Below are 13,776 nucleotides of genomic sequence, written 5' to 3' on the forward strand. Positions count from 1 at the left end.
GCAACAAACAACAGGCAAAAGAAAAGGTTGATATCATCAGCAGGAAAGCATTCTCAACAGAGCAAGCAAAACTGTATAGACCAGCTACATAGAGGTTTGGGAACATCACTATACCTATTTTTGTCCTCTATGAGACTGACACACGAAAATGTTGGAGGGGAGAAGGGTGGGAGCTACATCTTCTCCTGGCAGAAAGACTGGCTGCTTTCTGACCCCTACCAAACATACTGGTCTATAAAGTGTTTTCAGAGGACATGCATTTCCAGTGGGGTCCTACCTGATGATCTGTTGTGTTCCATCAGCTGGTTGTCCTTGCCCAGGCAGATGTCACCCTGCGTGCTATTGCAGGCCATATTCAAGTCTGTCTTGCAGAAGGTGGGTGAGCTGGCTTGAGGAGCAGGAGGGATGTGCTTCTTTCGCTTCCTTGGCAGTTTCTGCTTTGCCATGGCCAGGGAGTAGTACATCCCAAAATTGTTAACTATCACAGGCACGGGCATGGCTATGGTGAGCACTCCCGCCAGTGCACACAGGGCACCCACCAGCATGCCTGACCAAGTCCGTGGATACATATCCCCATATCCCAGGGTGGTCATGGTGACTACAGCCCACCAGAAGCCGATAGGGATGTTTTTGAACTGTGTGTGTTCACTTGCTGACGGGTCATTAGGCTGGGCTCCCACCCGCTCTGCGTAGTAGATCATAGTGGCAAATATCAAAACACCAAGAGCCAGGAATATTATCAGCAGCAGAAATTCATTGGTGCTGGCTCGCAGAGTGTGGCCCAGCACCCTGAGGCCCACAAAGTGCCGGGTGAGCTTGAAAATCCGGAGGATCCTGACGAACCTTACCACCCTGAGGAAACCAAGCACGTCCTTAGCAGCTTTGGAGGAGAGCCCACTCAGGCCCACTTCTAGGTAAAAGGGCAGGATGGCCACAAAGTCAATGATATTTAAGAGGTTTTTGACGAATTCAAGTTTGTTGGGAGAAAAAATAACACGTACTAAAAATTCAAATGTAAACCATACCACGCAGACTCCTTCCACGTATGTCAGTGCAGGATCTGTCTCAATCTCATACTGTAACACAGCTTCTGTCCCGTTGATGACCTGCTCAGTTTTGTTTATAATAGTGTTGAAAGCTTCGTGTGTTTCCAGGCAGAAGGTTGTGATTGAAACTAAGATGAAGAATAAAGAGGCAAAAGCGATGAACTGAAACACAAAGAGATAAAAGAGACATCAGAACCACACAGGTCTTCACATTAATACAAATGATGTCTGCGTTTATAGTAAAACTTTTACTCATTCTTCCCCAAATGGCTGACAAATTCATACGCATAAAAATTTCCATCTAGGCCAGAGAAGAGCAGCAGACAGCTCTCACACACAGGTCAGGAGTCCAGGAGCAGAAAAAGCCTTGGCAATGGATTTTGTCAATCATGACAAAATGCAACTCATTAGGAAAGTGGCAACGAATTCTTTAACTTGTACTAAATTGTCTGAATTTGATTCAGTGGTCAAGGTTCCTTTCAAGCAGTCCCCGTACACACCACCCACAGCAATACTTACACATGTCCGGCTCTCACACAGTGGAACACGTGGGCTCACCCTAACAGTCTTGAGATTATGGTTCAGAACTCACACCTGTCTTGAAGAGCACCTCACAGGGATCTAGAAGCAGATCCAAACTCTGTGTTTCCTTTAGATTTTTCAATGATTTACAAATACAGGACATTTACTGATAGAAAATGCCTTCTGTATTACAGGTAGAGTTGGTTGTGTAATGTATTATGTTTTTAGTCATCCATCACTGATTCTCTTGGGCAGCACTAAAAGTAAGCCTTGCAGAACCCCACACACACTGTGGTGGCAGAGCTTTCTCACATTCTTAGGATCCACAATCCTGCTAACCAAGTTACAAATTCAGGGCAATCCAAACAGAAAGGGAAATACAAATTCAGTTCTAGTAGAGGGATTTGAATTGATAAAATACAGGTAAATAACCTGGAAACAGCCATCACAAAAGATTATTTAGGACTTAAAAAGCACAGACTGCCTGATTTTCAACTCAGCCATCACAGCCAAGCATTGAATAACAGAGAACATCCAGAACAGGATCTCAAAAATTAACACTGAGCCAAACAGTTAGAGCAAGAGATAGATTTTCTTACACTGAGGAATATACATCAAATGAAAAGGTGTTTTGAGGTCAGCTGCTCCTCTGCCATAATGGTCGACTTCTTTTTAATGACATTACAACCATATTACCTAGCATTCAAACAGCAGTGGTGTGGTACATAAATAACAATAGCCAATATTATTCTGGGGAAAAAAGCCTTCTGGAGACATGAAGGTTTTTTGAAAGTGTTAGGGGCTCAAGGAGGCAAAAAGCTGCCTTAACAGGTTAAAAATATCTAGTATCTAGTTACCACCCTGAAATCTTGAATGTCATTGGAAAAATCTAGTTGCAAGGCAGACAAAATAACAGCCATAAGCAGGAATGCCCCTGTTCTGCCACTTTAATCCATGATACAGCATTGTGGCAAAACTGATTTTGTGTACTTCAGATATGAATGACTGAATTTAGTATTAGCATTCATACTTAGTGCTATGTGCCACAGGAACTCATTTGGGCTCGTACAATACTGAATGCTGGTATTTTTCTAACACAGAACACTTGTTAGACAATAAAATATTGTCTCCACAACCTGTAAAGAGAATTCCTTTTATTCTGGAAACAAGCTTAAATTTGCAGTGCAGGTCTGACAAATTTATTACATTCAGATTCACGAGATGGAACTATGAAAAATCCCATATAACTACCTATATCAGATATTTGCAGGTTATTTATGACTTCCTTTCCCCAGTCAAGGAAAGAAAAGTTATTACACTGTGCCCTACAATTGCAAACACTTCAAATCTGTTACCTTTCAAAAAGTACTGACTCAGACTGAACTGAACACTTATCATCCAGTCTGGACTTCTAGCCACAAGCTAAGCAAACAATCTTACACTGTCTGATTTTTACTGAACAGGCTTTTCTGCCTTTGCCTTAACTACAAATCTGCTGCAGGCTCATAGCTCACAGCACCTGACACCAACACACACAAAAGAGCCTCAGTCTTGTGTGAGACAACTGGAGTCAGCAAATACAACCATATTTATAAAACCTAAGTGAATTAATCTCAGCAGATCTTTGCAAAATTTCTCCACAAGAGGGATAGAGAATGTATCAGACTCTAAGCCACTGGTGGGCTAAGAATGACCCTTGGGTGTCTCCTAAAGCATCCTCCGGGATCCTTCTACACAGTCAAGGATGGAAAAAGCAAACAAATCTTTGGAGGCTGAGTCACTGAAGCTAAGTCAGCACTGTAGTTTGTAATTTGGGAGGGAACTTTTGACAGATAAAATATTGGGCAGCCTCATCAACAGCAACACTGGTGATTTCAGACAACTGTGAAATTTTTTTTGTCTGAAAATAAAAGAAAACTACGTTTAGACTAACCAAAGTAAAATTTACCAACAAGTAAATAATTTACCAGCAACTCAGATATGACAAGGATTAACTGTGCATTCAACAGCGCAGTGAACCCAACAGTATATAAGTGATTACCACTGTTTTCTGGACTGTATTTCAGAGTCCATTCAGGTTCAGAAACCTTCTAAAAATGCTAAATACCAAGAGAGCAACTACAGGTAGAACTGCCTGACAAGCTATTTATTACTGTTTTGCTTAACATTGACACTGCATTGACACTGCACTTGGCAAGGCAGATTGAAATTTTTAGCTGTGCACCTACATTTAGTGTTTTATTATCCCTAAAGGAAAAAGACATTCAGTCATGCCCAAAATCTATCCTAAAGACAGTCACGTTCCAGAGGTTAGAACAAAGACAAGAAAACACTATCAATCTGGTGACAGATTTCTTGGTAAGCCTGCAATAAACATTCATAGAAATGTAAAACAATAAGAAGTACACATTTTGCCATGCATATACATGCCATCACTGATTTTGAGCAAACACACACATTCCTTTTTATCTCTCATTGGATTTGGTTTTAAACTGCCAGCTCCTTGGATCAGGACAGAGCTTGCATATCACCTAGCAAGATGAAGACTCATACACAAGAGACCTACACTGTTATTGCAATAATTAGAGGATTCAGAGAACATGCAAGAAGCAAATGCAAGGACCAATGCAAGCAGGAACATTTTATTAGTCAAACAAAAAATGCTTAGGGATTAACCTTATATTAACAAAGATGCTTTGTTAGTATTATGTTACATATCAGGCAACGTGTTGAAAAGTTTTTCATACACAACTGCAATGATAGAAACTAAATGAAGTCATGTTCTATCCCCATTTTATGCTTTCCTTCTCCTTCATCCTAATTCCAGCTTCTTTAAAGTAATTAATATCTAAAAACACATCAATTTTTGTCATGTGGGCAAGCACCACATTTCAGAAAAAGCCAGTACAGATTTAACTCACAGATTCTCTGGTGGATGTGACCAACTAAGTTCTATTCCTCAGTCCTGCAATAGTTCCTCAGTCCACAATAGCCAGGGTAGCACACACAACTTTCTGGGTTTTTTTCCTTTTTACTTTTATGAAGCACAAAAATCTAAAAGCAGTTAGCCTGATCATTATTTCAGAAAGGTTACAGCAAGAGACAATCTTCTGTTTGAATCATTAGCAACCTTTCACTGTGAGAAGTTCTGAAAACTTTGGTTTTGACTAGTTGCAAGACAAGTTCAGCCTTGGTTTAGAGCAAAACGTCTTATTCACCCTCTTTTTTAAACCAAAGATTGCAGCCCTAAAACATTTTTTGAGAGTCTTCAAAAAAAGCTGAAGAAAAATTTTCAAATAATACCCAAGTAATTGTGATCTTTTCCTCATTTCTTAAAATGGGGTTGTTTTGTTGTTGGTTTTTTGATTTTTTTTTAAAGTAACTGATTCTTGTTTGGTTCAATAGATGTGATAAAATTAACTTTTTTCATTTAGGTTTTTTTTTTTTCCTCCTGAAGGAACCATCTTTCTAAGTGACAGAACGGTTGTAGGGGGCCACCGTTTTCGAATTTGAAATTAATACAAATTGAATTAATAAAAAGTTCAGTCAATTTCTGCCAGAAGAGAGCAGTTAAAAGTAACAAAAATGTTCAGTATGTAATACACAGCATGTACAGCATTCCTCATTAAGCAGTTAAAGCTCTCAGTAGGCTGCTGATTCCCTCTGCTCACAGTTTGAAGCCAGTGTGCACCCAATTGTGTTCTTGTGGGTCAGCATCACACATTCAGACAGTAGAGATTCCATCTCCCAGCTTGTCTAGTTGACAGGATCACTAGCTAAACTCTGTTGCTAAGTACTACTCATGTTCACAGTAAGTGGATTAATTATCTATAACTTAATTTTCAATGAACCATATAAATCTAGAGTGTGAGGTGCCTGCAGATAACTTGTTGGAAGTTATAAAGAAAAATGTATGATTCTTATTTTGATTTCAGCGTTTCATGGGGGTCTGAGTAGCTCAGAGTTTAAAGCAATTGCAAAATTGACAACCAATTCTAGAACACCAAACTGAGCAGTCTGTGGATTAGCAGAACTATTATGAGTCCAAAGTCATGTTTTACCTTGCACATAGCTCCTTAAGCTCCTAGAAAAATTAAGGTCAATTGTGGCTGCAAATAAAAGGCACAAGGTCAGAGGATGCTGTGGCTCACGTTTCTTTTCCAAGCAAATCCAGACATGGGACTGGTCATTGTCCTGAGATGGAGCCAGGGCCTTGCTGAAACATTCTAAGGTTCAACAGCTTAGACAGAGCCCAAACAAAGCAACAGCGGAGCTGGAAACTGACCCTCCCACTCAGGTGTATTATACCTAGTCATAAAATCAGACTGGCCCTACTTCATATTTGAAGTAAGTTTTTTTCTGTCCATCCCATGCCCTTAAAGAGGCAATTATTTCTACACAATTATTTAGTGTTCCAAAATGGACAAGTCATAGCCAGTGAAGAGGTTAATGCACAGCAAAGCGTTAATAGTCACAGTCATCCTTACTTCTTGCTTCACATTTAAGTTTTGAATAAAATCTCTCACCATATTTCAGTGTTTTCCAAAAAAATATTGTATCTTGTCTGGATACAACTTGTTCTGGGGTTGGAACTCAACACCTCCTCTTTCAACTCCCCTCACTGTGTAATGTATATTTTCCATCGTGAGCACTTAAAAGCAGCTTTTAAGAATCATTTAGTTTGAATTACATTCCAGGACACAGAAGGTTTGCCCTTGACATACTTGGCAATGGCAAAAGAAAATGACTGAATATTCAATAAGCACTTGAAAATACAACACTTAATATTATCTAATGCAGGTACAGAATTGCCTTTAAAGAACTAAGACCAAAACATTGCTTTAAATAAATTTCTTCACTGGCACATTGTGAGATTTAATATATGTGAGTTGCTGGAACTTAAAATGATTTTTAAAAATCAATATTCCTCCCCACCACACTCATAGACTAAAAATACAACTGTAAAGCATCCAAGAAAAGAGACTGTGATGGTTTTTTTCTAATGAAACTAACTCTGATGGCTTGCTCACTATTATAACCAAAATCCTGCTTTCATTACAAAAGAAGAGCTTACTGAACAACTTAATTTTTTTCTGACCAAAACAAGAGTAGAGGAGTTTCCAGGTTCTTTGGGTTCTTTGCTTTCCCAGATCATTCACGTTAACCAGAACCCTCAAAACTGGGTAACTTCTGTAGGATAACAGAAAACTTAAAATGAAAGCAGTATTTTTTATAGTACCATACTCATTTTGATAACTAAAAGAAAGTCCAAACTTTGGAGGTTTAAAAATTATTGCCAGTGATTTCTGTTCACATCTGTTAGTTTAAGCCTTGTCTTTTCATATTTCAGAATATAAAACAAATTATTTGAAAAAAAAACTGATTCAGTTTCTTCCTCGTACTAACCCCCTGACCACAAAAAGTAAACTACATGCACCCACTCTCAATGACTGCAAGAATTTAGTCATATATACATTACAAAATTTTATTTTACAAATTTTCTTCACATGTATTTAAAGACTCATAGAGCTACTTCTCAGGCTAAAATAGTTAATAGTTGTTATACCAAAAATATATACTCCCATCATACTAATTATAAATTGATATTGATTTTTTTTTTGTCTCTGTCAAGGTTCAGGAAAGAAAAGTATTTTTTTCCTAAAAACCTTCATAATTTTTTCCTGTAATATTTTCCAGAAGCCTTTTTTATTCTTGCAGGAATTCAAACTGACAGTTTCTGAAATCCCCCTAGCTCTGCAGGAGGACTGAATGAGACCCAGTCAAACAGGGAGCAGAGCCAAAATCACGTACTGTTTCTAATCAGTCCTAACTAACTTGCAATGCTGATTTTTTAATCTAGTTTTATAGCTGCTTAGTCATATAAAACCAAAGTTTCAAAAAAAATCCCATAAAAATCCAATAAATTTGAGGGATTTGGGCATTCAATGAGAATATGACTCAACTGTGAATGTTACTTAGGCAGAAAAAGAAGCTGCTTTTGTAAGTATATGGCATGCTTCACTCAAAGTAGCAACTAACCTTGGCTATGAAATCACAGAATTAGATACCACTTCCAGCTTAAAGAGATTCCTTTTGTTTAAATTTGACAGGTTGTCCTCACTTCTGATTTCAACAGGATAGATTTTTTTCCCTCTGTTTAATTCCATCTGGCTATCAGGAGACTGTTAAAATCATAATGTGATTTCAGAATGAGCTGTTGTGATGAACTTACCTTTCTATATAGTTTAATGCTCTGTGTGGCAGAACTTGAACATTAATGTGCATTTTACATAAACCTAAATACCTCACCAAACATCAAAACTCTTTTTCACAAAGCTGCTATTCTTCCTTAGCTGTAAGTTGCTTTTGGAAAACTATCATTTCATGAAAAACTAAAAAGAAGGCAAAGTCACAAGTTTTTATGGTATAATGCATTTTCAGTGCACTGTATCTGGATATACTTAGTAAGAAAACAAATACCATCAAACTACCATACCAAACAAATACCATCAAATACCATAGCAAACTACTGACATTTAAACTATCAACTCAAGGCAAACATACTATCAATTTACTTCACCACTCACAAATCATAATCTCTCATAATATTTCTTTCCAAAGATTAAGGCATTGATACAGACATAGCATTTTAAATAAACCATCAAAGGACAAACAAAAATGTACATAAAGTATCAGGCACTAAGACAAATTTTATGTCTCTAAAAATCTGCAAAGCATCCTCCTTCTGGGAATAATATGGAATGTCAGCATTAAAGTGTTTTTTTTAATGTCTACATAAAGATTTAACAGCCCAACCTTAGCATCCTAATTGGGAAACTCTGGTCATCGTAATATCTCAACTAACATCAAGCCACAGTTAGATTAGTTCCTGCCAATATTTTTGTTTTCATCCTACAAAAAATAGGAATTTTCAAATCCCCAGTACTGTTCTACCTACTACTGCCCTACTCTTTTCAAATCCCCAGTACAGTTCTAACTCATTTGTACCCTCTCCTGCTAACAACATCTGGCATTCAATTTAGCAGTTAAACTGCTGCTGTTACAATTCTACACATAGTCATAATTGAATGAAAAAAAAAAAACCTGTATGTCAATACATTTTTATTGGTATACTGTCTAAGAACAGCCTATAGCTAATGTGCAATGTGTAGATTTATAGTGCAGTAGTATTTACAGCTGAGAGTGGCTACTATCTGTATGTAGTAGCAAGAACACAAATGTTCTCTTGCTTGTTCATTCTTTTCTCATTTGTTACAGTTTTAAAAAACAGTTTCAAAAAACAGTTTTAAAGAACTGTTATTTTTCATTACCAGCTGGAACACAAATAAAAAGGTTATTAATGCATATTTTCATATTTAGAAATCCAGGCACAAAATTAAGTCACTCTAACTAAGCTGTTAGGTAAATCAGCAGTCTAACACCAGTTTGACCCAGATACATGTCTGACTCAACAAATCTTAATCACATCTACATTTTAAAGCAGATCAGAAAGAAAACCAGAGTTACAAATCATTCTGCATTTTAATTGCATTTAATTGATATATATATTTCTAGAGAATTCAAAACCGATTTACAAAGCTACCCTGATTCAGGCATATGTTTGTCTGCTCAGCATGGAAAACTTTTTCCTCTGCCAAGTAACTGGAAAGAAGACTTGAGCACAAATTTCAGTGGCAGGACCACATTTCATGCAGTGGGATTCCTGGGGACAGGACTGCTGCCCAGGACATTCCCTCGTACTCCATCCCTCAATGCCTATCATCCAAGAAGATTACAAATTTCCTAAGTGACCATTGTTGTTTCCCACTAGGCAAATCAAAATCATCTGACTTTGTTATCCCATGGGGCAGCTAAGTAAAACATGTCACACCAATACACAACATACATTCCACTGCATGCTATTGCCTCTTGGAGACTCAGCAGAAGTCCTTAAACAGCAATTACACTGCCTCCAGAAGCTTCCGTTTCCATTCACTTGAATTTATGAAGCTTGCTTCACTTGTGATTTTTCTGAGCCGTGACTGTTGCAGCAATGTTTTTGGTTTAACAGCTAGCTGTGTGCATTATTTTAACTAGACTTGGCATTTATATTCTAGCAATCATTTTTTAAAAAGGCACACAGCAAGGCTCACTTTGCCCTTGTCTTACTGAAAAGGTCTGCATGGCTATGTGGCTTGATAAGCAAACCACTGCCACTCATTCATTAAACATTGCTGTAAATCAAGCAGGCAAAATATTTATAGCAGCTGCAAAAACGCAATGGATGTTCTTCCCAGAGTCAAAGCAAAGGTGAGAAAAAGAAAAATTCACAGTTTGTATTCTGGCCTGGCATAAGGCACTCAGAGGTTTCTTATTACTAAAAGAGCATATTCCAAAATGAGCTAAAATTGTCTGAGGGGAAGAAGAATGCAGATTTTGAAGCGTGCATTTCAGCCAATCCCAAATTTACATAATGTGTCAAATTAGCCTCTCTGTTTGCTTTGTTGCCCTTCTGCAGACTACCCGCTGTTCACATCATTACAGGAAAGATTAGGCTCTGGGACCTGGCAACTTGAAATACTACACTGGCAGTATCTCTCTTTCTGCACTTGATTTATCATGAGAAGTTCTCATTTGGCTCAATGGGTCAAAACTGGAAAAAAAATCTTCAGTATAATACTATTTATTATTAATAGACTTTTACACCCATGCAGAGAAATGGAGAAAAGAGAGACATTCTTAATATAAATTAATGAAAATTCTATTATAATGCAGTTTGCGTAGTACATAAATCTCACATCCATTAAAATTACAGAAACATCTTCATCTGTATCATCTCTATCTCACTTAAGCACTCAGGCTCATTTATGTCTATGTTTCCTCTCCCTGAAAACAAGTCTGATGGCCTAATTTAAAATTACACTTGGGTGAATTCAGAAGAGATGTTGAAGCTTGATGTCCATTAAGATTTGTCATAGAGCCCATCCCAGATTTCATCAGAGAAGCCTTTTAACTAACTCATGTAACCTCTTTTTGTTATCTTGAAGTTAACCAATTCTGGAATTACTTACTAGTTTTCCAGGCCTGTGTCTTTCCTGTACAACATAATAAGACTTCTACTGCCAGTGCTGGAATGAAAACTACTAAACTACTTCTTAAAAATTGAAGGGATGGAGCCATTTCCTAGCTACTCAAAAGTGCATGCAAAGTCCTCAAACTGCTGATTAACAGGTCTCATTTGACTGGAAGCTTTTAAGCTTTTCCTTCCAAACACCATTCAAGTAGCACTGGGTTAGTTTTTCATATCTGCACCAAGTTAAAAAATAGATTTGATACTAAATAGTACCTTTGCTTCATGATTACAACTTAGTTATGGGAAAGCAAAACCATAAGGAACAGGATGCTTAGACTGTGGCATTGCCTAACCCTTAGTTGCTTGGTAGGACAGTCCTAATGATGAGCTTCCAATGGAGCAGGCTTTGTGGAGTAATCTAGGCTTAATAAAAGCAGATCATGAACACAGAAACTTCAGCCTGTGGCTTCTTACAGGAATTGCCACAGGTGCAATCCTGTAAAGAAAACCTCTCTGCCATTTGCACTAGCAGGAGTAGCTTAACTGACTCATGGCAGAGCACACAGTTCCAAGGCTCAGCAGTTTCCAGCTCCCTGGTTCTACCTTGAAAATCCTCTAGGAAGTATAGATTTCCCCCCCCGCCCCACCTCAGATGTCAAGAGTTTGACCCTTTCTGCATTTCCAACTCCAGTGTGTCCCTGCCATGGTACTTCCTGTCCTCCCTGCCCTTTCTCAGCCCCAGCTCTGTTCCTCAGGTTCACTGCTGGATCTCAGACTTACTTCCTCTCTTCTGAGCAACCTGTTCTTACCTTATTTGTATATCCACGTCCTATTCCTCTAATCATTCTTTATATCCATGTCCTATACCTCTAATCATTCTTTATTTCCATATGCAGCTCTCTTTCCAGAGCTGATGTGCCTCTGCTCTTCCAAGCCCCAGACTCAGCCTTCACCTCACAGGCTAGCCGGCTGTTTGTCCCAGGCCATTTGCTCAGTTCGTTACTTTGCTCAGCTTGTTAGTCTCACTCTCTTTATCTTTCTACCTTGCTCCACATTTCTGACCTTCAAGCCCTTGCCTTTTGACATAAATCACAACCACCTTCCTGTTTTCCATCTCCAAAAGTAAGAGATCTTCCTTCTGCTCCAGTGCTGATACCGCTCCATGGTCCCCTGGTCCAGCCACCCACCATCATGTATCTTTTCTCCTCATCTCGCAACCTCATCAGGATTTTTATGCCAGCCTACACTCCCTGTGCAGTTTCTGTGACTTTCATATTTGTATGTGAAGGGCATATGTGCCTGGAAAGTCATCTGATTTTTCCAACCAAATTACTGGTCTAATGAAAGATATTTTTTCTTTCAAACCTGGTTTGACTTTGAGATCAAGACTTCCTCCCGTGCATCAACTAGATTCCAGGAAAATGGAAGGGAGCAGATATGCTGATCCTAATTTTAAAACTCTACCTTCTAATAAAATTAGAACAGCTCCTCTTCAGAGAAACAGTTACATCTTTCTATAGTTAAATCACTGGACAGTGTATAAAATAGCAACAGTATCTCATCTTTACCTTTTTCTTAGGCCAGACAGGACAGCGTCCTTGCAACTCCTCCATGGTCTCACACGATCCTCTGAAAAGTCTCAATATTTTTTTAAAAATAAATATTTGAGATACCTGAGTCAACACACCTTAACACTCTGGTACAGCTGGAAGAGTCATCAGAAGAACTACTTGAAGAAGAATTTCAGGTCAGAAGGGTGTTTTTATGAGAGAGTGAAGGGTAAGACTGCTGAAACTCCTGAGCTTGATGTATGTGAGTATGTTTCAAGTTCACAACACAATCACATAGATCAAAGCTAAATTTAGAGACTGTGAATTATTCATTGAAACTGCAGTCTGCTAGGCTTATCTGAACCCTGAGGAACCAAGCATATCACCCCAGACAACACCAGTTCACATGTTTTTTTCAGATCAGTCTTTTGGCTCCACAGTGCAAAACAATTGCATGGTCAACCAATAACCCAGAATCTCGCTGAAGGTTTTTTAAAAGATAGGTAAAAAACTATACGTAGCTTACTTCCACTTTTTAATACATTAAAATTCCATTTAAACTTGTCTCCAGGAATGCAGAAGTGACAGCTCAATTGAGCACAGAAAGCAAATGTAAGAAAGAGAAAAGCCACCAATGCAACAGTTATTAGGACAGTCAGACAACTGTGACATTCAGATTTCATTCTCTGTTCAAAGCAGACACTTGAACTGAGATGAATGATAGTTCAAGGCTCTCCTCTAGAACCTGGGAGAAGCATATGAAAGAGATTACACATGTTTATGAGAGGGATTAAATGACACTGGCCTGTGATAAGAGAGGGCTGGACTCAGAGACCCAAGAGGTTCCCCCAGCCCCTTGCCCCCATGAATATTTCCAAATCCAATTTACACATTTATTTAATAAACAGATTATGTTCTAAGCTATTGCCATTGCAAGCATTAGCACCGACTCTGTGAATAGCACCATTTCAAATGTATTCCTATTATTTAGCTTAAACATTCTCTTAGAGCTTCGTCACCAGTTTGCCTGAGAGACTGACACTAATACTTACACTCAGGGCTGGACTAATCAGCACAAGGACAAATACCAGCAAAGCTGTGCATCATCCTGCTGAAGATTCCTTTATTCAAGAGCTTGTTGCTGATGAGCAGAAGCTTGCTAGCAGCAGAGGGGAACCATACAGGACTTGCTTTGTGACCTCAGGAAAACCCAGGGCTGAATTCCTGTGTCAGACCTGTCAAGCCACCATGGCATATATATTTCTTCACAACCAGGCTCTGATATGGACAAGAGCATACATCCCAATCCAGTAGGCTTCAGAAGAAGCCTTCCCAAAATACCAGGGAAAGCTACTGTCTGTCTACTGCTTATGGCAACTCACCTCTTTCAGAGGTAAAACAGCTATTCAGAAAATAAATAACTTTATCCTTTCCCTTGTGACTCCAAATGCCACTTATTTTTTAACTTAAATTATTAGCTTACTTACAAAAAAATCAATACTGGAATACACACAGTGGACCCATTCCAGGATCTTTTAATTACATTTTCCACAAGAAGGAGTGTGGGAAGAAATATAAACTTAAT

The 13,776-nt window shown here is 38.5% G+C and overlaps 1 protein-coding gene across 11 annotated transcripts in view; it reads right to left on the reverse strand.

Annotated features, from left to right (window-relative positions):
• KCNC2 (potassium voltage-gated channel subfamily C member 2) overlaps positions 1-13,776 on the reverse strand; it is a 100,761-nt gene that overhangs the window by 9,168 nt on the left and 77,817 nt on the right. For all 11 annotated transcript variants that reach the window (XR_005258903.1, XM_038153610.1, XM_038153609.1 and 8 more), the window contains exon 3: positions 278-1,208. Coding sequence is in view for 10 of the 11 variants with exons in the window: in XM_038153610.1 (XP_038009538.1) it covers positions 278-1,208 (931 nt within the window). In the remaining variant the exon portion in view is untranslated. The remainder of the gene's footprint in view (positions 1-277; positions 1,209-13,776) is intronic.

This window comes from Motacilla alba, chromosome 1A (assembly GCF_015832195.1).
Source record: "Motacilla alba alba isolate MOTALB_02 chromosome 1A, Motacilla_alba_V1.0_pri, whole genome shotgun sequence".
Taxonomy (NCBI): Eukaryota; Metazoa; Chordata; class Aves; order Passeriformes; family Motacillidae; genus Motacilla; species Motacilla alba.